At 42.3% G+C, this 24761-nt stretch overlaps 1 protein-coding gene across 4 annotated transcripts in view; it reads right to left on the bottom strand.

Moving 5' to 3' along the window:
• The window catches only part of RRBP1 (ribosome binding protein 1), a 116054-nt gene that overhangs the window by 51653 nt on the left and 39640 nt on the right, over positions 1 to 24761 (bottom strand). For 3 of the 4 annotated variants that reach the window (XM_089686518.1, XM_089686521.1, XM_089686520.1), the window contains exons 2-4: positions 20169 to 22005; positions 5116 to 5264; positions 1742 to 1864 (exon numbers count right to left, since the gene is read on the bottom strand). In XM_089686518.1, the coding sequence (XP_089542644.1) occupies positions 1742 to 1864; positions 5116 to 5264; positions 20169 to 21984 (2088 nt within the window). In that variant the 5' untranslated portion in view covers positions 21985 to 22005. The remainder of the gene's footprint in view (positions 1 to 1741; positions 1865 to 5115; positions 5265 to 20168; positions 22006 to 24761) is intronic. The other variant, XM_089686519.1, reaches the window with a different exon arrangement.

Raw genomic sequence — 24761 nt, 5'->3', positions numbered from 1 at the left:
CCTGCTGAGTGCCCAGATAGCAAGCCACTATATTTTCCGTGTGTCCATTGGCACACAGAGCGTGACTCTGCCACGCCCATCCTCACTGGCTGTGATTGATAGCAGTGGAAGCCAATGAGGCTAACTCTGAGCTCATGAGAAGGAGGAGAGTGTGCACATTGCTGGATCGAGATGGGGCTCAGGTAAGTATAAAGGGGCTGGGGACAGATCTGCACTCAATGCGTTCTCCTCAGCCTTCAACCTGCAGAACCACTTTAAGACTAGTTGGCCTTTGCTGGAATCCTGCTTTAAAAGTTTCCGTAGCATGTTGACAAGAGGGCATAAGAGGAGCCAGGGAAGACAAAATATAAGTGGATTTCGCAGCTAAATAGGCATGCTAGTCACACTTCCAGACGACCGAAGAGTTCACTCTTTTGACCAACACCTCCCCATCCTAATTCCCGCACAGTCAAGCATATGTGGAACTCCTTTCATTTACCCGTGTTATAAGGCTTGCGACATCAGCAGATCCGCTCGGACAGAAGAGGTCTAACAGCCTAGGCCCCCTTTACCTCATCCCATGACTGTTAACAGTATAGGCATGGGGGGAATGGTGTGTCCCCTTTTTGCACGGCGGGAGGAGTAAGGGACAGATGTCACCACCTCCCGACACCCTCCCTGCATCCAATAGTTCCTATCCCCCTATCTCCCCCCCCCCCCTTTTTTTTTTTTTTTCCTTTCTTAACTCTTTTGTCTCTCACACTCTACTCCACCAAGTACTCATCTTCAACCGATCCCTTACCCTATGCCCCCTTTACAAGGTTTAGTGTCCCTAGTTGGTAAGGACCGATATGGCTATAATTGGTCAAGAGTCATAAAGATAACTAACATACCTCAGACCACTTGATCCCCGTGCATTCTCCAAAATACTCTCCCACTACCTATGAACCTCCCCCGGTCAGCTACCTGTAAATGTATGACCTTGGCGACACTTCTTCGTATCTCCATCCCCATGAGCACACTCCTCTCCCTTTCCCTTCTAGGCTCATACGGGGTCCACCCCACCAGTTTGCATGTGTTTGTGCAAAAGTTTGTGACTTACTCTTGACTCACTCTCATTGTACTTGGTAGATGTTCCTAGCAATATAATATTCAGATGTAACCCATGCTTATGTTTATGATATTCCCTTTTTTTTTAAATTAAATTAATCTTTTGTGGGGAAAAAAAAGCCAGATATTGGGGAATCTCAGTAAATATTCACTCAGTGAACTGTATCATGGGGGCAACAAGTTTAAGAAGTCTACAGATCTCTGCTTGTGATAAAAAACTAAAGACCCTGAAAGAGTTTTCCAGGCCTCTGAATGAGACACTATTAAAATGTGAATTTTATCAAAATATAAAAAACATTAAAAAAAAATATAAGTGGATTAAAGTTCAGATTTAAAGTCTACATTCTGGCATACAGGATGTTTACATATGGTCATTGTAGAATGTTAGTTGTTAAAAAATACATATATTTTCAAAATATTCTTTGTGTATTTTTTGCACTGGCACTAATTGCCCTGCATACAATCATTTTAAACAAAGGACTGTCCCGTATGTCAACTTTACTATTGCTCTCTTTTGATTATCGCTGATACTTTTCTATGTACATCTGCGAGTGTGTTCCTGGTTTAAACGCAGTCGAAAATCAAGCAAGGTTTAGATGATCTTTGTGACTGTACAGGACAGGAGGGGTTTCCAGGCACCAGCTCAACCCACCTTATTTATCTCCCGCAGCCTATTTTTAGCAGCCGCTGCATCTTCTTGTTCTGCTGACAATAATTTCTCCTTCTCTTCCAACTGCTTTTTCAGAGCTGTAACTGGATCTCCTTTCTGAGTGGCCTGAAAAAGTGATCACAAAAATATTTAATCAAAAATAATAGTGTTGCGCTCAACTCATAACATATTAAACTTAATAAAATGATAAATAAGAAAAAACACTCTTTATAGTGTGAGCCTGGGTTCACATATGTGCGGTACATCGCATGTGATTCGCACAGGAACTGCACCGCATTCATGTGCAAATCACATGCGATTTGTGTGCGGTGCAATTGGAGCCATACAGTTTGTATGGCTCTATTTGCACTGCACCCTAACAAAAAATGTGCAGGACCCTTTTTTTAGGTCCACACTAGAATCTGATCGCATAGGTATTCACACCCATGCGATCCGATTATGCATAGGGCACCTCGTTTTGCAGATTGCTTTTAGGGTGTTGTTAACAATCATACCCGCAGCGGTTCGCATGAACGGGGTGCCTTTCTGATGCTGTGCAATTTCGCACTAAAAACGCTGCCAATTCCACACCGCATCAGTGTGAACCAGGGCTGAAAGTTCTTTGTTCTGCAAGCTAGGCTGAACAAAAGAAATCTTTACATATATGGCCAATTTAAGGCACTATGATTTAGAAAGGAAGGAAGAGGGGGAGGGATTAATGAACTGGATAAGCTGGCCATATACTGTATTGTACAATCAACTGTAGATTTACCAAAAACAAAATGTAAATCGAGGGCCCAACTGAACAATCCATGTGATTAAATCCAAGCAGGCAGGCCCATGCACTACATAGAATTTACTGGATCCAAATGAGATTGCACAATCAGGTGACATGCATTGCCATCTGTAGTACCATAGCTTGATTTTCGATCATTTTACTTTGCACTAAAGAAGGATTTAATCAAATGCACAGGAACCGCCAGATAAAATAGCTTCTTTATTCAGTTAAAATTCTACAAACAGTACAACATTTTGCAGGTTTTACTAAAAGCAAATCAATCATCATCAATAACTTAGAACTTTGCAATGATTCCCAGGTAAAAGTGAGCCAGTAGCAGTATTGTTCCATTACAAAAGTAAAATATCTTGATTGACAGCAGTACTGAAAAAAAAAAAAACAGCTACTTCAAAGCCTAACTTTCAATCATGAAAACTCAGCATCACGTGACAGTATTACCCAAGGGCGGACTGACAACTCATGGGGCCCCCGGGCAATAGGGGATCATGGGGCCAGTGTCCTTGCCCAAACTCAAAAAAGCCTATGAAAAAGGTACCAGGGGCATCTCATGGGGCCCCCTACTGACTTCTTTGCCCTCAGGCAGTGCCCGAGTTTCCAAATGGTCAGTCCGCCCTTGGTATTACCTAGGGTGGTGCAAATGCAGGCTGCCTAGAACTCCCTTTCCTTGAGCTTGATACCTGCTATGAAAGCATTTTAACATTTGTATAACCCCATTGCTTGAATCAGGTATAAACAGCACCATAATAGTCCCTGCCACCAGCCATGATCTGCCTTCAGTGCATTCAAGCACAGAGACCCTGTGATGAAATCACTGGGTCAAAAAAAAAAAAAAAAAAAAGTAATTAAAACAGAAAGGTTTTATTTAAAAATATTATGTTGATGACGGGGGAGGGAGAAACGAGGAAAGTCAAAATATTAACAGATGAAGCTTTAACATTTATTCTCTGTTCTGTTATTTTTGTCTGTGACCCCACTGGGGAGATTTTTTTCTCACAAAGCCCTCATGCACACTGGACGTTATAAAAACACTAGTGTTAGCTGTAGAATGCCACATTAAAAACGCAAGATTTGTTGTGGTTTTTTTAGCATATTTGCATTTTTTTAGCGTTTTTAGCAAACTATACTTCCACAAAAGCATGAGTCTCAAAAACGCTCATAAATGCTGGATAGTCAAATTTTTCAGCGCTACAGCACTTTCACAGCTGAAAAACTCCTCTTCAAACGCAGTAGTTCTGGGGGGGGTTTCCAGCCCCTTCCAAAAGACGCTGACAAAAGCCTATGTGTGCATGGATACCATGCTGGGGAGTTTACTGGTTGTAGAAAAAAAAAAACGCCTGATGCTTAAAACAGCAGCTGTAAAAATGTCCAGTGTGCATGAAGCCTTATAGTCCATGTGACACCTGTAAATGCGGAAAGCAGCTGTCATTGCCACTCAGGAATTTATTTCTAGCCCATCCCCATTCTACTAAAAATGTACTTTACTCGGTCTCTTTTTTTTTTTTTAATCTCCCCAACAATGAAACAGACAAAAATAAAAGACTGACAGAAGCTGTGAAATTTTGGCTTCTGTCCGTCTTTTCTTCTTTGCCTACTTCAGGGTATAACATCTTGAGGAATTCACTTTAATCACATACCGAGCCTACAACTTCAAACTATAGTAGCTGCCGTATTTCTGTCTTTCGAAAGCCCAACCCCATTTTTTTTAGTTTTTAGCAGGGTTGTGGAGAGTAAACTATATCAACTTCTATTTGCGGTCTGTGATCCAGGTGGATAGATTTCCCCTAATATCTTGTCCTGGAGTGGTGGCCATTGGGACAGGTATACACACTAAATTTTGGATGGAGTCGGACTTGCTGGGATTGTAGAAGGCTTGGCGATATCTGGACCTGCATTTGCTGGGAAAAGTCTTGGAAAGTTTCTGCAATATGCATACTCAGAACCAGATGAGCATATAATTTTATGTTCTGCTTTTAGCATGGAACTTTATTATATCTGTCCTCCCTGCAATATTGAATTTGGCCACAAGATGGAGCCCAGAATAAATTTACTGTTTTGAAAAAAAAAAAAACAGAAACTGTTTAGGTAATAACAGCTCCCATCATCCTTCATTCTAAGAAAAGGAAACAGGTGTATCCTGGGAGCTCAGACTCCATTTTAATAACTAACTGAGGGAAAGGAACCAGCCATAATTCTCTGCAGCACATGTTGTGGCCTAACTTACATTCCCAAAAGGCAGCATTGCTGGTGACAATGGACTTATTGCCATCTATAGCTTAATTATCTCATTGTGTTTGTTTCTTATAATGATGATATGCATTTCTCATCTGATTTTTCAATAGTTTTACCCCACCCGTTTTTTAATACAGCTTCAAGATTACATTCAGTCTGGCTTATTGCAGAATAAGAGGGTTTCGCTGCATGTCGAGTCGACAGGGATACGTGTAGTGAGGACAGAACATTTTGTGTCTGGTTGTCCTCAATCACCAACAAATCCTCAGGCTGCATTTTCATACCATTGTGTACAACACATTAGAGAAAGGGATGTCATGCAGCAATTTAGCATAAAAGATTGTCTTACCGTGTGCCAAGTATCCTGCTTGATGCCATTTTTCTCAATCAGGATCTCAATAAGCTTCTGTGCTTCTCCCTCACTGAAGACCATACTGCTGATGGTGGACACGATTGTCTTGTATGGAAGATACAGGGCGCCATCCAGGTCATTGGAAACTGCATAAAAACATAGCTAAATTAACATCCACTAACTAAAAGGGCCCACTACCAGCATGGTAAGTTAGAAGACAGAGGGAACTCAAAGCTGTTTCCATGGTACAGCAAATATTCATTACCTTTGAGCCCCCAGCATTAGTTTATTAGGAATTTTAGACAAACATTTTACCCACCAGAGGTCTTGGTTTCAGTCATCAGATTACTCTTTATTACAAGAAAAGTACTTGCACAGCATTGATTACCCTCATAGCAAACTACATTTAGTGCCTGGAAAAACCAGAAAAACCCATAGCCTGGAGGAAGAGAGCAGTGTACCAGTGTAGGAGCTGCATTCGAAAATTCTTTAACCTATAATGTGAATGGCTGGTGGAACTGGTTTTGGCCCCATCATCCCAAATATTACAGCTCCTGCTCCAATGACCTTACCACAACCATACATTTACATAAATTGCTAAAAAATGTATTTGAATATTTTATAATATAGTTCTGTGAGATCGTTCGGTCCATAATGTTTATATTATTGTGTTAGGCATTGTTAATCTCGATTTAAAGTGGTTCTAAACCTCTGACATGAAATATGAATAAAGCACATTCCTCAATAGTGTACTTGTCTCCGTTCAGATAACTTAAAGTGATATTAAAGGCAAGTAGCTCCTGCTCAGTCAAGGAGAAAGAGTCCCCAGAGAGCCAAGGTTCTCGTGCACATCACTGGATTGAGATGGGGCTTAGGTAAGTATTAGGGGAGCTTATTTTTTTACCGTCAAGCATAAAGTGCATAAAAGGCAAAAAAAACCTTGAGCCTTAATTGATGGATCAACTTGGGTACAATCAGCCAGTTAGATTTTTTTTTACATTTGATTACTGCTGGCGGCTATAGTCGCTAGCCATAATCATTGTGTTCTGACAGCTGAAAAGGCTCACTGCAACCCCAGATCCTCCCCCCCGCCCTGAACAAAAGAGTGCTGTGGGAGGCACTAATCTATCAACCCTGACTGTGATTCAAGTGATTTCCTGTTCTGCCACTCGTCATGGAAGGGAATAAACTATAGTCATCTATGGGCTGCATAAGTGTCATTTCTGTCTACTGCCTCTTCCTCTGCTATCTGCCTGAGTCCCTTCTGACAAGTTTTCCTGACACCAAGAGAAAAGAAGGTGACAATGGAGGGAGCTCCAGAACAAAGCTGGTGATTGACAACCTCTGCTCTGTTTCTGTGTGCTGTGTGAAGGGGGGGGGGGGGTGTCTCTTCCCTCCAATCAGCTCTGTAGAGAGCATCTTCAGCTCCCTGTCCCCTGTATTCTGAAACTTGAAACATGCTGCATAAATTCTGCACTTTGAACAGCTATAGAGAAAAGGGCTGCAGGTAAACAGGCACAATGTATGTAGAGGGATTTGTTTAAGTTCTGTGTATCAGCTGAGGCCAGTCACTTCACTGGGCATATGGAGGGTTTACAAACACTTTAAGCCCTAGTTCCCAGTGATGAGGTGTGGAATTTGCAGCTTTTTCTGTGCAAATTCTGCACTGCATCAGAATCGTACCCCGTGAGAAAACTCAACCGCTGCGGGTGTGTATGTTAAGTTAACACCCTGGAAGCGGTCCACAAAATGCGGTGCGAAGTGCAGAATCAGATCGCATAGGTGTGAATACCCATGCGATCTGATTCTATTGCGGACCCAAGAAAGGGTCCTGCACCTTTTTGGTGCGGTGCGATTAGAACCATACAAAATGTATGGCTCCAATTACACAGCATACAAATCACACGTGATTTGCACAGGAATGCGTCATGGTTCCTGTGTGAATCACATGCGATGTACCGCACTGCATATATGTTGTCCCAGGCTAAAATGATTTTTATGAGGAGTTATTATATATCTATCGGTGAAGGGTGGCACAGTGTTTTAGAAGATCGCATTGGCACACTATCATATGCGATATAACACAGCGGCTCAGTGTTAGGGTGAAAGATATTAATGCAAAGTCTTTTTTTTTACTTTTATTTCTAATACATGTATTCTGGAGCACGTGCACAGCTGCTCTTCCCTCCTGTGGCCTGAAAAGACATACTCCCTCTACAGCTGTGTGAATTGGCAGTGCAGCTCTTTGCAATAGCCCTGAAACAGCAAAGAAACAGCATGGGGTTTAGTGGGAAGGGACAAGGCTTGATAGAGGTTTTGGCACACAAATGAAAAGTGCTGGAAGGACAGCAACCCAGTAGAGTGCAGTGGCACCATATAATTCAACATGACACAGGACATTTCAGTTGGGTCAAAAGACCTGCCACGGTTTATAGATGCTGCCGATCATGGCAAACAGAGCATCTTCCACAAAAGCACTCTCGTTTTGTCAAATTAGCGCAGAACTCCAGCCAAAAATAAAATAAAATATAAATAGCCCATTAAAGAAATAAATACATTAAAAAAAACAAAAACAAAACTAGCTTTTGTTGCAATATTCACCTTTAATCCCAAGATTACACCTACAGTACTTTTTACTCTGATGACCTGCATTATTCAACTAGCTACCTCTGAGCCCAGGTCGTCCCAAACCCAACCCAGCCTGTGACTAGACAGTGAAAGGAGAAGCAGCACAGTAAGGGGCAATTCTGCTTTCTCCTCCTATTGACATTTTTACTGCTTTATTTTTCTCTCAAACTCCAGTTTTGCTCTACAGAGACTGCAAAAGGCTGATACCTGGTCAAATTTGGGTATTTACACCGCTTGCATTTCAAGTAGAACTGAAGGTAAAACGCAAAAAAAAAAAAAAAAAAAACTCTTTGGGGGTGGGTTTGTTGTGAGGTTTATAATCCCTGTCAGTTTTCTATTAGGGAGATTTCCCTTCACTTCCTGTCCCAAAGTCAAAGCAGGACATGAAAAGAAATTCCTTCAGCGAGTGCCTGTCTCTGGCTCCCAGCAGTTGCCCAAGGACAGCACTGGCAAGATGGCGGAGGGAGATGAGGCTGAATTCCCTTCCAGCTAGCCCTAATCTTCCATGTCGTGTTTTAGGGGTGTTCCATTGAAGATGTATTTTATGTACGTATTACAAGTGTACAATCCAAACGCATACGTTCCTGTGTTAAAAACTGGCTGTGTGTATAGGTGGGTGCTGCAGTGACCGTCGGCTGGAACCGAACAGAATCAGCAAGGGAGAATGTCACCAGCACACTGAGGATCACCAATATGAGTCCAAAAGTTTTAATAAATGATCAAATAGTTACAGCAAGGCAACATTTCGGAGTCTCGCATGTCACATGCCCGATGAAGGAGTCCTGCGAGAAACGTTGCCTTGCTGTAACTATGTGATCGTTTATTAAAACTTTTGGACCCATATTGGTGATCCTCTGTGTGCTGGTGACATTCTCCCTTATGTACGTATTAGGTGCCTTATCACTGAACTCTATATAACATGTATTTTCATGAAAGCGCATACAAAATGCAGCAAGCAGATTTTTTATTTTTTTTTTACGTACTGCACCTAAAATAGACAGTTATGAATAGGGCCTAATATTTATGATTTGTACAGCGGGTAATCTAGAGATCTTTACCAAACCATATTCACATTTCCAAAAGGAGAAGAACCATTTCTACTGCGTCCCAGTCTGAAGTAGAAGCTGTTGAGTTGTGTACACTATATAGGCGTTATTTACTAAAACTGCATGGTGCAAAATCTGGTGCAGCTCTGCATAGAAACCAATCAGCTTCCAGGTTTTATTGTCAAATCTTAATTGAAAAACTGAAGTTAGAAGCTGATTGGCTGCCATGAACTGAAGCATCAGATTAGGAATGCTCCAATGTTAGTAAATCTCCCCCTATGGACGAAGTGTGCTCGGTACTGCTTCAGCAGTCCATAATGTTGTTTTCTGATGTACGAGAGAGAAGCTTGCACAGTCCACAATTATTTCCAGAAGCAGACCATCACCAGAGCAGTTACAAATGGTTTTCTAAGTCATTAGTTCATGCGTCTGACCAGATTCATACCAAACCTTGCGTAATTTATAGAAAAAGAAATCACATATGCCAAACTGTGAGAATGAAGCAGAACATTTTTCATTGGAGGAAAAACTTGAGCCTCATTCATACTGGCAGGGTGACATACATGTGTTCATATGATATTTCTAAATGTATATATTGATTTTAAAAAGTGTTACTAAACCCAGGACCCTCCATTCACTATATCTGGTCTCCCACAGTACACAGAACATGCAATTATTTTAGTAAATATAAACTGTTAAATGCCTTTTCTCATCAGCAGTTAGAGCAGTCTTGTGACTTATTTCAGTGTTTAGCTGAGCATTGGTTAAAGCTTGTAGGAGGAGTTTTCATTCTGATCTGACTGTCCTATGAGGTTGCATAACCCCTGACCCTTGGCCTGGACAATGCTGATTGACCCTGTGCTGATCACATGCAACTCCCAAAGAAAAAAAAGCAGTACACACTGAACTGAGCATGTGCAGAGCGACTCCTAGAGCTCAATACTTTCAGCAGTAGAAACTGGGGACAGTAGAAGAAGGGAAGGATCAGAGAAGACAGGACCAAACAGCCTTTTCACACAATGCAGAGGATTAATCCCTTAGGTTCCACAGTGAGTAGAACAAGCATGCTTTACTGCATATACAGACTGCTTTTACTGTTGTGGGTTTAGTAACACTTTAAGGGCCCATTTAGACATAACCATGTGTGTATGGAGGTATGTGTTCCTCAGGGTGCCCTATGAGGTAATGAAATATTGGCATTTTGACTTTGATATTATAGGAGGAATTAAAAGAGAAGTATGGGATTTATAAAAAAAACAAAAACACTTTGTACTCACCTAGGTGGATGCAGCATCAGTCCAATCTCTTCCCCGCCAGCTTGAAGACTGAGAACTGAGTAATTAAACAATCGCTGATCGCTTAGTTCTCCTCTCCGCTCTCAGCAGAGAGCAGTGACTGCTAGTCACCGGCTCTCTGCTCTGTCCCTCCGGCGCTCACTGGAGCACCAGGCTGCGGAGGGGAAGGGAGGGGGTCAGTGCAGCTGAGAGGCTGAGCCAGCTGCAAGTCCAGGATTCTGAGTGGATCCCAACCACATGGTCAGGATCTTTTCAGAGCCTAGACTGGCTCTATGACATCAGCCGATAGCAGGCTTTAGCCCACTGTCGGCTGAAAACGGGTCACAGGAGTACAGAACGAACTGCACTCCTTTGATCCATAGAAGTACAGCCAAAAAAGCTTTGACTACACTTCTTCTTTAACAAAGAGTGATGCAAGCACAATGCTTGCATCACTCTCCTAAACATCATTTAGCAAAAGCTCCTTTGTTAATAAGCAGATTTGGTTCTCTGTGCTGCCCTGTTTAATTGACACAGCACAAAGAACAGAGAGCTGGAGCTTGCTCAGAGCAAGAGTGAGGGGGAGGAGGGTGTTCACTCTGCAGGCACTGCTCGTGTAGTGCAACTACTACACAAGCAGATAGGGGGATATGTGCTAACAGCTCACATCCCATAGGACAAGGTCACACCTGGTGAGAATCTGTGACACATTTTTTAATGAAAAGCTTACGAATTCCCTCTATTAGTTGTAGACCTTGCACCAATTTCTAATCACACTAAAATAGAAACTGATGCAGATAAGCCTGAAACAGGTCTATCTGCTTAGCCAATGTGGTGCACGCCACTTGTAACAGTTTCCTACACCATTAGAATGACACAAAAAGCTTAGTTAATTCCCTGGAATGTGCTTATATTACATTTTTGGAACATATTTTAGAGTGTTGATGACTTTCTACCTTTCAGCATTTGTTCTGTGGGGTGACGTCTGGTCACCACAAGCACAATCCTTTTAGATTATATTCTGTCAAGCACTGCCAGGACTGTGCAGCTTAACATGAAAATTATTTCACATTGCATAGAATCACATGACAATGGAAATCACAGTGGTGTTCATTCACATCAATGCAGAACAGCATGGCGTGATCATGGAGAAGAGTCCTGTACCACAGTGCGGCTTTGGCCCCATAGACTTCAATGGAAATGCACCATAAATGCAACTACATGCAATCTCACATTTTTGATGCAATTTCAGTGCTTTTTTTCCCTGTCACAGCAAATATGCCTATCATTGACCAAAACACAGAGGCAGCAAAAACACATTAAAAAAAAACACAACCAAGTCGCACTACATAATCACACTAAAAATCGGATCAAATAGCATCCGCAGTAGTCGTAGTGTGAACCTAGCCTAAATCTCACTCTGGAAAGAAGAAACTTCTTCAGTGTCACAGACCCCTGGAGATATATGACCAGGCCATGCATTTCAGCCATAAAAGCAGAACATGCTACGCACATTGGCATATGTGTGCCTTGAGACTGGTTTTCCCAAGCCCTGGTGGCAGAAACTACTAATTTTCCATTGCTGGTAAACCAGAAGAAGCATTTGGGTAAAAAAAAAAAAAAAAAAAAAAAGCATCCTTAACCAAAGTATAATCTGAACTACAGTTGCAAGAAAAAGTATGTGAACCCCTTGGGATTACGTGGAGTTTTGCATGAATTGGGCATAAAATGTGCTCTGAACGTCATCTAAGTCACAACAATAGAAGAACACAGTCTGCTGAACATAATACTACACAAACATTAGATGTTGCCATGGTTTAATTGCACATAACATGTAAACATTCACAGTGCAGGGAGGAAAAAGTATGTGAGGCCCAAGCTTAATGACTTCTCCCAGAGCTAACTGGAGCCAGGAGTGAGCCAACCTTGACTCCAATCAGTGTGATGATATTGGATGTGTTGCTGACAGCTGTCCTGCCCTTAAAAAACACACACCTGTTTTGGGTTTACTGGTTTCAAGAAGCACTGTCTGATGTGAACCATGCCTCGCAGAAGAGAGCTCTCAGAAGACCTACGATCAAGAATTGTTGACTTGCATGAAGCTGGAAAGGGTTACAAAAGTATCTCCATAGCCTTGATGTTCATGTGTCCACGGCAAGACAGACTGTCTACAAATGGAGAAAGTTTAGGACTGTTGCTACTCTCCCTAGGTGCGGTCATCCTGTAAAAATGACTGCAAGAGCACAGCGCAAAATGCTGCATGAGGTAAAGAAGAATCCCAGAGTGTCAGCTAAAGACCTACAGAAATCTCTGGCACATGCTAACATTTTTGTTGACACATCTACAATAAGGAAAACATTAAACAAGAATGGAGTACATGGGAGGACACCACGGAGGAAGCCATTGCTGGCCAAAAAAAATATTACAGCACGTTTGAAGTTTGCAAAAGAGCACCTGGATGTTCCACAGCACTACTGGCAAAATATACTGTGGACAGAGGAAACCAAGATTGAGTTGTTTGGGAAGAACACACAACACTATGTGTGGAGAAAAAAAGGCACAGCACACCAACATCAAAACCTCATCCCCACTGTAAAACATGGCGGAGGGAGCATCATGGTTTGGGGCTACTTTGCTGCCTCAGGGCCTGGACGGATTGTCGTCATTGATGGGAAAATGAATTCCAGAGTTTATCAAGACATTTTGCAGGAAAACGTACGACCATCTGTCCGCCAACTGAAGCTCCGCAGAGGATGGGTGATGCAACAGCACAATGACCCAAAGCATACAAGTAATTCAACAAAACAATGGCTGCAACAGCACAGAATATGCCTTCTGGAGTGGCCCAGTCAGAGTCCTGACCTCAACCCGATTGAAATGCTGCGGCATGACCTTAAGAGAGCGATTCACACCAGATATCCCAAGAATATTGCTACACTAAAACAGTTTTGTGAAGAGGAGTGGTCCAAAATTACTCCAGATCGTTGTGCAGGTCTGATCTGCAACTACAGGAAATGTTTGGTTGAGGTTATTGCTGCCAAAGGAGGGTCAACCAGTTATTAAGTCCAAAGGTTCACATACTTTTTCCTCCCTGCACTGTGAATGTTTACATGTTATGTGCAATTAAACTATGGCAACATCTAATGTTTGTGTAGTATTATGTTCAGCTGACTGTGTTCTTCTATTGTTGTGACTTAGATGACGTTCAGAGCACATTTTATGCCCAATTCATGCAAAACTCCACATAATCCCAGGGGGTTCACATACTTTTTCTTGCAACTGTATACTGTATGTGCTATGCCAAAAACACAACTCAGATATAAAACTGCACTGAAACGACACATGGAGATGCTTGCATGAATGGTTGCTGTAAAACTAGATGGAAATTTCTGATCTCTAACATCTCAGTAAATCTGACCTGATGACTTAGATATCCTTGCTCAACAGACTGCTTAAAGACCATCTCGGAGGAGAACAAAAATCCTCCCTTGCAGTGGGGCTGCTTCTTCACTACAAGGGTTAAATGCTCATTTATGTCTGGATGACCACGAAAAGCACTTTTACTTACATGATCCTCTGGTTCCTCCCTGCAGCTAGTGCTCTCCTTATAGGCAAAGTAGGGCCAGAGCTCTTTTGGGTCTACTTCTCCTGTGGGTCACAGGAGTGCACTTCGTTCTGCACTCCTGTGACCCATATTCAGCTAAGCCTGCAGTCAGCTGACCTCACTCAGCCAGCCCAGACTCTGAAGGGATCCCGACTATATTGTCAGGATCCACCCAGATGTCTGATCGGGCAGCTGGTTCAGCCTCTCAGCAAGCAACTTAGAAGCTGAGCTAGCAGCTCTGGCCCCCTCCACAGCCTGGTGCTCCAGTGAGCTCTGGAGGGGCAGAGAAGACAGCGGTGACTGACAATCACTGCTCTCCGAAGACCGAGAACCAAGCGATCAGTGGTCTTTGATCACTCAGTTCTTGGTGTAGAGGCAACGGGAATCAGATGCAGCATTGGATCGATACTGCACCCACCTAGGCGAGTATAAATGTTTGGGTTTTTTTTCATATCTTGCACTTCTCTTTTAACTCCCCTGCACTTCATTGGTTGACTGTTCCTCTGCGTTTTTACGTCTAAGGGCTCTGTATTGGTCTTGAAGTCAGAGAACCTGCAACCGCTGGAGAAGAAGCTGCAGAGACAGGAGCATGTGAAAGTAGAGGATCTGGTAAGTAAAACAGCTTTTTGTGGACCCCATACCGGAATGAGTATTTAACCCTTGTAATGCGAGGGGTGCCCCCAGCACAATTTTTGTTTCCCTGGAGTTTAGCTTTAGGTATAGTCAGCTTTCACTTGATGGGCCTTGCTTGTTTAGCTGATGAGGGAAGTTAAAAAAAAAAAAAAAAAGCAGAAAATTACCTCACACGTAGGCCGATACAGGAGCCATACACAGAAAATAGTTGCCAGGTAATTACTAGTTTGGAAATATTACACTGAAGATTTTGCATGGCATTTTTTTTGAATGAAAGGCTTCTATGTTGTTGCAAACAGTGACACACCATGAATTATTGTCTACTTAACACTTGAAACGTTATCCGCTGCTCCACACAAAGCCATCCAGGAAGTACCACAAAAAAAATCATAACAACCAGTTTGAGGCATTTGTCTCCAGAACATTGTATTCGTCATATCAAACAAGCTTTACTTTGAGAATAAAAGGTCAGGGGTGTGGCATTTTACTTACAGGTCATGATATTCTGTTTTTCTAATTTTTGTAAAAGTGAATGTATAATCTTTTTTACTTTTATTTTTTTTTTGTTAGACATTATGTAAAATAGATCAACTTAAAATGGAATTGTGCACAATTTAAACTGACGGGCCTTTTATTGTGGACTATCCCTGGAGTTCATAAAGACTTGTGCAGACAGATTTTGTGAAAGTGTCTCTCTATTGCCGGGGTCTCCAAACTTTCTAAACAAAGGGTCAGTTTATTGTTTTTTAAATTTTAGGAGGGCCGGGCTGTGGCCAGCCGGAGTGGAAATTGTCCTGGCATCAGTGGGAGTAAACATTTCCACATTTCATATTGGGGGAGGAGCAGAACCCTATCATTGGGAGAAATAGTGCCCCATTATTGTGGTCAGTGGGAGAAATGGTGCCCCATTGTTGGTGTCAGTTGGCAGAACAATGTCTCGTAACAGTGGGAAGAATAGTGCCCAAAGGGCCAGATAAAAGCAGGCAACGGGCCGCATCCGGCCCCATGGCCGCCTTTTTTTAGACCACTGCTCTATTGCATTCTACAAGTGGTGCAGAATGCACCATGTTCATGTACCTGTCTACAACTTGTACTTGAATTGGCACATGCTGCCCCACTTTTTAGAATGCATGTGAGATACTTTTGCAAAATCTGTCTGGGACAGTTTCTCTCTCTATACGCCGAAAGAGAGTTGGTCTTAATTAGCTCCAGTTTCATAAGTTACAAACTGTTGGTATTTTACTTTGAATCTGGGGCATCCATTGTGCCAAAGGAGTTGTAGGAGTTTAGAACTACCTAAATTTGGTGCACGAGTCGCTGTCAGAACCAAAAGTATTGCATATGATTCATGAATATGGCAAAATACATTACCCAGAAGGATTAATGCCAGAACAAACAGCACAACAGCTTTATTAAATTCCCTAGTCTGTCCTTCAATAAGGAACTCTTACATCATGTTCGCAATCTGCCTGTGAATATCTACGGAGCTGCAAATGCATGGCAGAGTACACAGTTTCCGCATGTGTCAGGATAAAAGGAATCCTGGGAGTTACATCATCCTACCATGGCAAATCAAGATGCCTGAAGATCCTGAAGATGATCGGGTGAAGATGTTGGCACAGGCAAGGGAACTCACGGTCATCCCAATACTGGAGAAGAGGTGAACATATTTTCACTTTATTATAAATAATCGAATCAAAGGGTGTTAATCAGTTAAATTAACTTTTTTCTATGTAGAGTTAAATAATTATGTATGTATATAGAGGGGTGACCAGATTTGATCAATACATGTGAAGGTTGTGCTTTACTGCACTTTCTGACAATTCAAGTAGGAGTTAGTCGACTCACTGAGAACAATTGCATGTGGCTAATATCTTATTCTTAACTCTGCCATTACTGACTTATCCATAAATTTCAAATTAATGAACAAAAAGTCCTCTGGTTTCAATATTTTCAGGCACTAAAGGCCCCCATAAACAGCCTACATTTTGGGCAATTCCTCCGGACACAGAGGAACACAGATCGCTGTACGAGACCTCTGTGTGAGGTCCCGATCATGTGATCACTGATTGGCCAATCAGTGATCACATGAACAGTAGTAAACAAGATGTCGCTTCCTGACATCATTGCTTACTACTTGTGAAGTCTGTGAATGATCACAGAGGTCACATGGTACAAGGCTATTCACAACAGCCTTGTATCATGTGACAAGCTGTGACCAATCACAGCTCGCACAGTATTTCTCAATGGGTGCAAGAATACAGCCAGAGAGAAGGAGAAAATATTGCTTTTACAGCCTTTATGGGTGTAAAAGCAATCAGTGTAAAAAAAGAAAGAAAATAATCACCCACTATGGTGACACTGTACTGCTAGGGTGGGGTGACAGTATGTACAAAAAAAAACAAACAACAAAAACAAAAAAAACCCATAAATAACAAAAAAATATAAAATAAAAATGTAAAAAAAAATTTCTTGAAAAATTATAATTTTTGGTTATAAACTAATTTGGGTTATATTGAAGTGGTTAAAAAAGTCCATACTTTTCTTTTAACAAGCAGTTTTAAAAGAGCTTAAAACCAAACACCCCTGACCTCTGTAGTTGCTTGTACTGTCAAGTAATTCATTCTCAAGGATGACAACAGAGACTACAGGGCTGGGTTCAAAATTTTGTGGTGCAGGAACGCATGCTAGTATTAATAAGCATCACACTCCAGGTGGACTAAACACTACCTCTTTTTTTTGGAAATGCAATGCACTGTAGTGCAGTGCAGTGCTGTATGTCAGGACACACAACGTTTGCTTGATGGCCCATTCATGTGATTTTGCTTAGATGATGCATCCATTACTACAATGTATGTAAACATATATGTTACATACATCCGCGTGCTGCGCTGATGTTATTTGGACATTTTGGTGCATTGGCATCTCACTCATGTGGCTAGGTTTCAGTGCCTCAGTTTTGAATTCTGAAAAAGAATTTCTTCACACTGCCTATAGCTACAGAGGCAAATGTGAGCTTATTTTAAAACTCTTTTGATACTTGTTCAGAATATGTAATTACTTTGGTGTGCATAGTCTGGGCACAGGTTCACTTTAAGCATCTGGAGCTGGATGTTCCTGAAATCTTCAATGGCAATGAGATCACGGGCAAGGCTTTTTTGTGTTCTACAATATACCCTATGGAGCTATTGTAATAACAACCAATTATGTTAGAGCAAATAGAGATCAAGATGAGCTGCATATAGACCAAATTCTTTTGTGGTTTAAAATTCTGTCAAAATAGATTTCCATTAAGGCTCAACGCTTTAGATTAGAAAAGGAATTGCTCTCTTATTCACAAATCTGCCAACAGTGACCCACAAAGATGATGAGCAAAGTGCCACAGTTAAGGTGAATTTGTCACTCTGCCCATTCAGGGTAAGACAACAGGTTCACTTTATAGCCCATTTCCTTTGCTACTAATACCTCCCTGTGCTTCTTTGCCCTGTTCACATCTGGAGTCTACAGTGGAAAGCCCCTTGAAAGCAGTTAGAGGTCACATGCTTTCTCATACCCAGACGTTCTGTCCAAGGGCTGTGGTTGCCAAACAGGAGCACAGGTATAAGTAGCAGAGGCTAGGCTATAAAAAAGAACCTGTTACTTTGCTCTGAATGCAAGCAAGGCTGAATCTCAAATTATACAGTATACTTCCAAAGAGCACCATAATAGTGTGTTTTCAAACATACCTTGTTCATACTATATAGCTTATAGCACCATAGTAAGAACCTGTTCAGGTCCAGCTATGACCTTCTGGCCTTGTAGGGATCTAGGTGGGAAGCACAGCTGGGAAATGCCAGGAACCTGCAGGTTGCTTTACATGGAAGTATGTACCTTTAGGCAGGTAATGACGAATGGGGGATGGATGAAAGTTCAGACAGTGCAATTGTGAAACCTGTGCAGTTATCAGGGGTGGACTGACCATTTGGAAACTCGGGCACTGCCCGAGGGCCTGGGGTCAGTAGGGCGCCCCATGAGATGCCCCTGGTACCTTTTTCATAGGCTTTTTTGAGTTTGGGCAAGGATACAGGGGCCCCATGATCCCCTATTGCCCGGGGGCCCCATGAGTTGTCAGTCCACCCCTGGCAGTTATGTTTCATCTTGACTCATATCAGGTCCTCCTGTTAGTGCCATGTCTCCTCCAACCCCAGGTCCACCTGTAATTGCCATGTCTCTACCCACCCCAGGTCCATCTGTAATTGCCATGTCTCTACCCATCCCAGGTCGACCTATAATTGCCATGTTTCTTCACACCTCAGGTTGACCTGTAATTGCCATGTCTCTACCTACCCCAGGTCCACCTGTACTGCCATGTTTCTTCACACCCCATGTCCACCTGTACTGCCATGTTTCTTCACACCCCATGTCCACCTGTACTGCCATGTTTCTTCACACCCCATGTCCACCTGTACTGCCATGTTTCTTCACACCCCATGTCCACCTGTACTGCCATGTTTCTTCACACCCCATGTCCACCTGTACTGCCATGTTTCTTCACACCCCATGTCCACCTGAGACCACTTTGTCTCATTGCATCTGACATCCTATGCTATCTATTGCACTACAATAAGCTGAACTTCTCTTTTGGAGAAACCACTAAGGAGCTGATGACATAATGCTAACATCATCGGTCTGGTGGATTCCCTTTCAAATATACAAAAGATGCACTTTAGACATGAACCAGTTCAACTAACATCAGCTCTATCTTTGGCAATCCCAGTAACCCAAAAGCTTAGAGAGCTCCCCGCCAAGGGTGCATAAAGCAATAAAAACCTTGCTAACAATTAAACCATACTCCACTGAAAACTGAAAAAATGTTTGAGTAATGGTCATTATATATAAACTTTACTACAGTTAAACACCAAGGTTAAAGGAAAATATATATAGGTTAACAAATAGGCAAACACACTTTACCAGGCAGTCATAAAAATGAAAACAGATACACCGTCAATGGAACGGTCTCTGTCTTTGCTCTCCATCTATACTGTTCTGTCCCTAGAAAGCAGTGGATACAATTTCCTGGATATCAAAAACAATAATCTGTTCCAGACAATGTCTCTGTACAGTAATTAAACCCTCTGGCTATTCATCTCTCCCCGTCTGATACTCCGAGCACTCACAGGACAAAAAAGGTCCCAACTGTACTACAGAGATCGCCAGTTCATTGCCAGTATCGGTTCATTTCAGCATCAGCATTAACTGATGCTGAAAGGCAATGTCTCACACTGGAAAAGCACACTGCAGAAAACCTAAAAAACGTTACAATGTATAAAAATAATCAATCTGAAACATTCAAAAATATATACAAATTAAAATTCCTGTAGCAGTGGTATGTAAAACTAGAGCCCACGCTAGTAAGTCCAACTGAGAAAGCAACAGGCAATTTATGGAGCCAGGAACACAAATCTACACTGGTGACAAAAGAAAACACTTTGAAAAGCAGAAGGCAAAGGGTACATACACACTAGGCACCAGAAAAAAAATTCCAGAACTGCTGGCAGAGAAAAATCAGCGTAAAAAACAATGTTCCTATGGAGCATACTCTACATGCATTTAGACATGTTTTTCCTCAAAACACTAGAAAAATGTATGCACGTTTAGGCGCATCAAGCATTTTTTCTGTCTGAAAGCTCCTCTCAAAAACACACTTGTGATTTTTTTTTCTTTGCCTGTAAACCAGCCACATTTTCAAATCTGACACAGCCCCATCCAGCCAACGAGACAATGGGGCAAACTACCTACATGTAGCTAGGATGTCTCATCAGGATGTTCGGTCCATCTGCAGACAGAACACCACTGACATTTACAAGGTTATACAATGTCACCAACCTGGCTCTGCTTTCTTCTTTGATGCATTCTTCTTTTTTGGAGCAGGTTCAGATTTTTGCTCTTCATGGCTCACAACAGCTTCTGTTTTTTTGGTGGTTGGTGGACTTGACTGTGTTTTAGCAGACTGAGAGTTGGTGACTGGTTGGCTTGACTGACCTTTAGAAGACTGAGGGTTGGCGTTTGATGGGCTTGACTTAGTTTTAGCAGGCTGTGAGTTGGTGTTTGGTTGGCTTGACTGAGCTTTAGCAGACTGAGCATTGGTGTTTGGTTGGCTTGACTGAGCTTTAGCAGACTGAGCATTGGTGTTTGGTTGGCTTGACTGAGCTTTAGCAGACTGAGCATTGGTGTTTGGTTGGCTTGACTGAGCTTTAGCAGACTGAGCATTGGTGTTTGGTTGGCTTGACTGAGCTTTAGCAGACTGAGCATTGGTGTTTGGTTGGCTTGACTGAGCTTTAGCAGACTGAGCATTGGTGTTTGGTTGGCTTGACTGAGCTTTAGCAGACTGAGCATTGGTGTTTGGTTGGCTTGACTGAGCTTTAGCAGACTGAGCATTGGTGTTTGGTTGGCTTGACTGAGCTTTAGCAGACTGAGCATTGGTGTTTGGTTGGCTTGACTGAGCTTTAGCAGACTGAGCATTGGTGTTTGGTTGGCTTGACTGAGCTTTAGCAGACTGAGCATTGGTGTTTGGTTGGCTTGACTGAGCTTTAGCAGACTGAGCATTGGTGTTTGGTTGGTTTGACTGAGCTTTAGCAGACTGAGCATTGGTGTTTGGTTGGCTTGAGTGAGCTTTAGCAGACTGAGCATTGGTGTTTGGTTGGCTTGACTGAGCTTTAGCAGACTGCGCACTGGTGTTTGGTTGGCTTGACTGAGCTTTAGCAGACTGAGCATTGGTGTTTGGTTGGTTTGACTGAGCTTTAGCAGACTGAGCATTGGTGTTTGGTTGACTTGACTGACCTTTAGCAGACTGAGCATTGGTGTTTGGTTGGCTTGACTGAGTTTTAGAAGACTGAGCATTGGTGACTGGTTGGCTTGACTGCATTTTGGCAGACTGAGAATTGTTGACTGATGGACTTGATTGAGATTTAGCAGATTGAGTGCTGGTGGCAGATGGACCGGACTGGTTTTTACCAGAGTGAGTGCTGGTGACTGCTGCGCTTGACTGAGATTTACCAGAGTGAATACCACTTGCTGGTGGGTTGGACTGAGATTTTGGAGGGTTGGTAACTGCTGGGTTTGAGTGAGTTTTAGGTGGATGAGCTGAGGGACTTGGCTGAGATCCAACAAGAGAACCCGCTGCCACGCGCACGTCTTTTAATGAAGCCTCTGAAACTGGAGTCTGCTTTGATACAGGCTTGGTCACAGCCATCACTGGACCCTGGGATGGTTCCACCTTCTGGACCTTCTTGTCTTGCTTTTTCTTCTTGTCCTTAGGAGAAGGTGCCATTTTCTCTTGAGCTGGGACCACAGCTGGCATTATAGGGGTTCCCTGAACTTTCACCTCCTCTACTTCAACTTCAGGATCAGAGTCATTTTTTTTCTGCTCATTTTCTGGAGTAGGTTCCTGCTCAGGTATTTTCCCATTTGGTTTATCATCCTTTTTCTTAGACTTTCCTTTCTTTTCGGGGATTTTATCTTTCTTTTTCTTGTCAAATTTCGGTTGGCCCTTCTCCAGCTCTCTGCGCTGTTTGGCCAATGCTTCCTCATAAGAGGTCTCCTTCATAGAAAAGGTAGATACCAGGAAAATGCCAATGGCCGATATCACCATGAAACCTCCAAACACCATCGCTCCTAAAGTCTGAGGATCGTACAAATCCATCTTGATTTTCTTCTAGATCTACTGGATTAAAAATAAAATAGGTAAAAATTAGTGATACATTTATGTATAAGAAAAAAAAGGAACTTTAATGAAAGATATGCTCTATATTTCCCTATCCACTCTAACAATAAAACAGCCAGCATGTGGATTTACATATATTTACAAAAACAAACAGTCCAAGCAATCTGAATATGCATATCAGGAAACAAATGTGCTCTAATGAAGGTCATTTTGAGAATAGGATTTTATTATTTATTGTACTCAGGAAGTACTCTGTATATTTTGCATGCTATAAAAAGTACCCGATTACTTTTATTTTTTTTTCTTCACTTGTGCTCTGAGGTTTTTTTTTTTCTGCCAGCTTACTTTAGGGAGTCCCTGGAAAACAAAAGTGTATCTAAATCCAAAAAATAAAGGTTTTATATAAAATCTGGGCCACCTATTCAATGGTCATTAACTAAGTATGGTACATCTGAGTTTTGTTTCTTTTTTAATCTTCATTCTCATCAGGAAAGTGATCAGAAAAGGTTTATATCATACTATATTAATGGTAAATAAGCTTACAGTACACAACTGGACTTGAACTCATAGGACAGAAAATCTTTACTTTATAGGGAATATCTAGAAATGTTAATTGTGCCTAACCAGTACCCTGAAAGATTTATATTTGGCTTTAAATTCCTTCTAAAAACAGCAGTGAAAATCTTGTGCCTAGGTGCTCCTCATATCCACAGTTTGAGATCTAAGGCACTACTGACTCTAAATGCTAATCTCACACGAGGCTTGGAGTGAGATTTGATGATGCCACTACTGTAGTGCTTACTGTTCTTGCTGGAGAACAAGCTGCATTTGAGTGCAAGCAGTGTGAGAATCTCACTGTGTTTGCTTCATTCATTCTGTGGATCAGTACTTCTCTCACTTTTTCTGCAGCTTCCTGAATATCCCCCACTAGTCATCAGGAAGGCAGCTATGACATAAGTGCAGCCCTGACTCTCAAGATGGCTACTTCCACACAGAACAGTGCAGAACAAGGTCTTGATCTCTGCTTGCCTTTTTTGGTGCAGGTTTAGTACTTCAGATCATCTTTAAATGTGAACACAAAAACATGGATGGCTCACATGAACTGACCAGTCCAACTGGTCACAGCAGCTATTTCTGCACAGTGATCCTGTTATTGCCTCAAATAAGGTTCTTTTTACTTTAAATGCCAACTGCAGCAAAATTAGATCCATGTGCATCTGTGGTGCACATGGTCCAGTAATGGGATGTGTTAGGAAGCTGGTCATCACACGCAAACCTGCTATAGACTTGCCCATGTGTGAATTTATATAGGGAGCCCACTGCACTGCAAGGGTTAAATGCTCATTTGTCAAACTGGCGGCCCTCCAGCTGTTGCCAAACTACAAGTCCCATGAGGCATTGCAAGACTGACAGTTACAAGCATGACTGCTAAAGGCAGAGGCATGATGGGACTTGTAGGTTTGCAATAGCTGGAGGGCCACCAGTCTGACACCCCTGGTCTAGACACTCTACATCACAGGTGTCAAACTGGCGGCCCTCCAGCTGTTGCCAAACAAGTCCCATGAGGCAATGAAAGATTGACAGTTACAAGCATGACTGCCAAAGGTAGAGGCATGATGGGACTTGTAGTTTTGCAACAGCTGGAAGGCCGCAGTTTGACACCCCTGCTCTACATGTGTAATACTTATATTATCCCTCACTCCTCGCTGCTCTCATCTGCCTGAAGCTCTGATCTGTGGACAGTTCCTCTGCCTAATCATGTACATTGCAGAAGGGGAGCTTGTGACTGGGGCCTGAAGCTCCGTAGAGAGGTGGCAGGGCTGGACAGGTCACATAGATCGAGAGATCACATAGGTCAGTGGGGGCAAGCTGCTGCTCTCCAGTTGTTGTGGAACTACATTTCCCATGGGAATTTGCAAGACTGGCAGTTGCCTACCCCTGACGGAGACAGAGGGAGTCTGCGAGAGTCAGGAATAAGGTATTACGTCTGATCCCTGCACCCCTAGATTACATGAGCATTCAACCTGCAGTGCAGGGGAGGGGGAAGAGCACCACAAGGGTAGATCTTTTTCTAAATTCCAGGAGTTCAGCTTTAACAAATACTGGACTGTGGTATCTTAAAGGAATCATGGACACATAGGAATATGCAGCTGCCATAGTTCTAGAAATACTAGCCTCTTGGTGGTCTTTGACTTTATTATGTTCTGAATCAACGACTCAGGACAATCATGAAGATCAGAAAACTTGTTCCTAGACTGCAAAAGCACCAAAGCCATTAATTCAGCATTAATAGAAACTAGAATTTTCAGAAGCAAAAGTCAGCAGTCTCCATACTTACTATCAAGTGGATGTAGACTAAAATGAATTAAATTAGCTTTCAAGTTTTCATTGCTATCTGTGTCCATATTAGATATGGGTAAGTTCAAGGTTCAGTCCAAACACAAGTTTGGACCAAACTTTGGCTTTTTGGGCATTCGTGTGAATGGTGGACTTTTAGGCTCCTTTAAAATGAAGTGAACTCCACTTGCGATCCACCTGCTCAGTGGGGGGATTTATTCGATGATCCTCTGCTAAGCAGACAGATGACAGGTCCGTCTCCACTCCACGAATGCACAGCAGACACAGCCCACTCTCCTCTATGAGTTGGATATAAATGGACCAACTGTCCGTTTACACCCAACTGCTCTCTGATCCAATCCGGACAGATGGAGGTGACCGTATTACCCTTCTATTTGTTTTTGCCAGATCAGATTGGA

Source organism: Staurois parvus, unplaced genomic scaffold, assembly GCF_062004578.1.
Source record: "Staurois parvus isolate SC_StPar_1 unplaced genomic scaffold, SC_StPar_1.0 ptg000401l, whole genome shotgun sequence".
Lineage (NCBI taxonomy): Eukaryota > Metazoa > Chordata > Amphibia > Anura > Ranidae > Staurois > Staurois parvus.
This window is presented reverse-complemented; position numbering and strand designations above follow the sequence as displayed.